This window comes from Bidens hawaiensis, unplaced genomic scaffold (genome assembly GCF_021521415.1).
Source record: "Bidens hawaiensis isolate Kalapana, Puna unplaced genomic scaffold, B.hawaiensis_p1.1 tig00011466_1, whole genome shotgun sequence".
NCBI lineage: Eukaryota > Viridiplantae > Streptophyta > Magnoliopsida > Asterales > Asteraceae > Bidens > Bidens hawaiensis.
In genome coordinates, this window is record NW_027491894.1 from 593149 (window position 1) to 596588 (window position 3440).

The 3440-nt window shown below is 36.0% G+C and overlaps 1 protein-coding gene across 1 annotated transcript; it reads left to right on the forward strand.

Annotated features, from left to right (window-relative positions):
- The first annotated feature begins 222 nt into the window (after positions 1 to 222).
- Positions 223 to 3047, forward strand: LOC143538069 (tubby-like F-box protein 5). The gene is made up of 5 exons (XM_077031707.1): positions 223 to 427; positions 762 to 1147; positions 1245 to 1332; positions 1451 to 1580; positions 2295 to 3047. Exons 2-5 carry the CDS (start codon positions 797 to 799, stop codon positions 2923 to 2925), a joined length of 1200 nt encoding a protein of 399 aa, XP_076887822.1. The 5' UTR covers positions 223 to 427; positions 762 to 796; the 3' UTR covers positions 2926 to 3047.
- The last annotated feature ends 393 nt before the right edge of the window (positions 3048 to 3440 follow it).

The window sequence follows — 3440 nt, forward strand, 5'->3', positions numbered from 1 at the left end:
CATGTATCGGCTCTTTAGCTTTATCTTATACTCGTTTAACTTCATATCAAATTCAAGCCTAGCTAAATTGCCTCATATTTCAAACGCTCAAAGCTTCAAACCCACCCTGACCCAACTCGGAAATAAGGAATAATAATATCTTGACCGGATATATACAAACACACAGCACGCGCAGTGTAAGTAATGATTTACAGTAGTGGTAGGGTATACATACATAATATTATTGTGCGAATAATCAATCAACTTAACAACATCATCTCCGTTCACTGTGCAGATCACATTTTAATGGCCGCCACTTGATTCACCACTTTGCCGGAGACCACGGCGGCGATGCGGCAATCAAATCTAGCCATGAATTCAATCGGATCTTCATCTACTCGTTTAACCTAACCCTAATTTATCCCCAATTTCATCCATCAGTCACAAGGTATATATTACTCGTATTTTACTTCAATTCAGTTCGATTCACGTCTACAGGTTACGTTAATTTTGGTGTATACGTGTTTTATAGGAGACTGATTCAACGGAATTAGGTTAAAATATTAATATTATTATTATTATTGTTATTGAATGAAATTAGGTCAAATTTGGCAATTGAGTTCACACTTTACAATATGCAAAGTCAGCTTTCTATATATGTGTGCGAAGATTCACCTCAGATCTATCTGTTAACATCATAAATTGGCTTATATTATTATTATTATTATTATTATTATTATTTTTATTTTTATTCAAATTCATTGAAATGATATTATTTTTAGGTTTTTTGACTAAGGTTCTGTGAATTGTAATCAAGATGTCGTTTAAGAGCATTGTGCGAGAGCTGAAGGAGATGACGGATAGTATCGGGAGTGTGTCGAGAAGAAGAGGTGTTGAAGGTAAGCAGTGGAGGAACTGTACTCGATCGCATATTGTGCCTGATTTACCGCAGTTGGATGATACGGCTGAGAGTCGGTGGGCGCACTTGCCTCCTGAGCTGCTGCTGGATATTATTCGTCGGGTGGAAGAGAGTGAGACGTCTTGGCCGGCGCGAACTGTTGTGGTGCATTGTGCGTCGGTTTGTAAACCGTGGAGAGATGTTACTAAGGAAATTGTTAAGACGCCTGAAGAATGTGGAAGGTTAACGTTTCCCATCTCATTGAAGCAGGTTAGATTTTGGAATATGATATTGTTATGAGTATGGGATTAATATTAAAGTTGCTATTTTGATCATTCTGATGTTATCTTTTTAACTCGTGAAATAGCCTGGTCCACGTGATGCTCCTATTCAATGCTACATAAAAAGAGATCGAGCAACTTCCACTTTCCGTTTGTACTTTGGGCTGACTCCATGTTAGTAATTAACTAAATTATGCATTTCTTTTAAGTGTTTTCTTGAATATTATGTATTTAGATGATCATACATAACGTCGTAAACTGCATCTTATTAGTTATTTGATACTTTTTGCAGCTGAAGATGAGAGTGATAAGTTATTATTGGCTGCTAAGAGAACCCGAAAGGCAACAAGTACGGAGTTCGTGATTTCTTTAGTGGCGGATGATTTTTCACGAGCTAGCTCTACCTATGTCGGGAAACTGAGGCAAGTCTTGGAAACTATGCCTGTAAACGAACACGAACGGGACATGTTCGTGTCCATTTGTTTAACTTTAACTGAACGAACGGTCAAACGTGGACAATTAAAAGTACAAGGTTTTTTTTGTTCGTGCTCGTTTATGCTCATTTGTTAAATAGTATAAACGAACACGAACGGGACATGTTCGTGTCCATTTGTTTAACTTTAACTGAACGAACGATCAAACACAGACAATTAAAATTTCAAGGTTTTTTGTTCGTGCTCGTTTATGCACATTTGTTAAATAGTATAAACGAACAGTTCATGAACGTAAACGAACAGACATAAATGAAAAAAGATGAATGAACGTAACTGAGCATTTCAATGAATATATATAAACAATTGAATTTAAACAAAAAAACATAAACAAACATTCACGAACATAAATGAACGAATGAGGCATGGTTTATGTTCGTTTTTTTATAACTAAATGAACAAAAAGTTCTGTTCATGCTTGTTTGTTTATTAAATTAACGAACTTCCTGCCTGACGGTTCACAAATGTTTCACTGGTTCACAGGTCTAGTGGCAACTAAAAACTCAATTTATATACATCTTTAAAGTTATCACTGCTGGATTTTTGTTATTTCTGTTAATTAGAAATTTAGAAGACATTTTTCAAATTTAATAACAAGTTTTCAAAATGTTAAATGTTGATAATCAAAATCCTATTTTGTAACAGGTCTAATTTTCTTGGCACCAAATTCAGCATCTATGATAGCCAACCACCAAATGATGAAGCATTTCAAGCTAATCACAGTCGTTCAAGTCGAAGATTTCACACAAAACAAGTATCTCCTCGGCTACCAGCATGTAATTACAACATTGCCACAATCTCCTACGAACTGAACGTGTTGCGTACACGTGGACCCAGAAGAATGAACTGTTCATTGCATTATATTCCCATTTCATCAATCCGAGAAGGCGGGACTGCTCCAACTCCAAAATCTTTTCCACCAGAAAACCTCCCAGTTTCATCATCATCAACATCACTAACATCATCATCACTTTCAGTGAAAGAAAATAACCATTTGGTCCTCAAGAACAAATCGCCTAGGTGGCATGAGCAGTTACAATGTTGGTGTTTGAATTTCAAAGGGCGTGTGACAGTTGCTTCGGTTAAGAATTTTCAGTTAGTGGCTTCTGTTGGTTCATCTGATAATGTGTCTGATGCAGAGCAGAATAAGGTGATTTTACAGTTTGGGAAAATTGGACAAGATATATTTACAATGGATTATCGGTACCCGATTTCTGCTTACCAAGCGTTTGCAATCTGTCTCAGCAGCTTTGATACAAAACCAGCATGTGAATGACAAGAATGTTGTGAGTTATTATATGATGTCAATATTGTATTTCTGTAAAAGATTATATGATGTTGGATGTAGTTACGGTGAACGTGTGCTTTGTAATTTAAAACTATGTGGTTTTCGTTATTTAGCGTAATTTTGTTTGATACTTGTGCCCGGTTCGGGTCGGTTCTATGATAAGTTAGTTTTGTATGACTAGGATTTTGGAAACTAATTTCATGAAATCAAAACATGTTTAGAATTTCTTGACAAATTTAGATTTGAATGTTCTTGGTAAATCATGTGATCATGTTATGGTGCGAAATTATACAAGGTAACTATAAACACATGGTGCGTTGTTAACGCATTGTGCGTGATTGAAAGGGGCTTTTTTTACTGCATGTTTGTACACGCATTAGTTACATAATCGAAAGTACCAATTTAAAACACCATCGTATTTACGTTAGTGTGTAAAATTTTATGTTCAACCGGCGGGTTGGGTCATCTCTTACAGGTTTCTATACAAAATGGTTCCTTTGTCG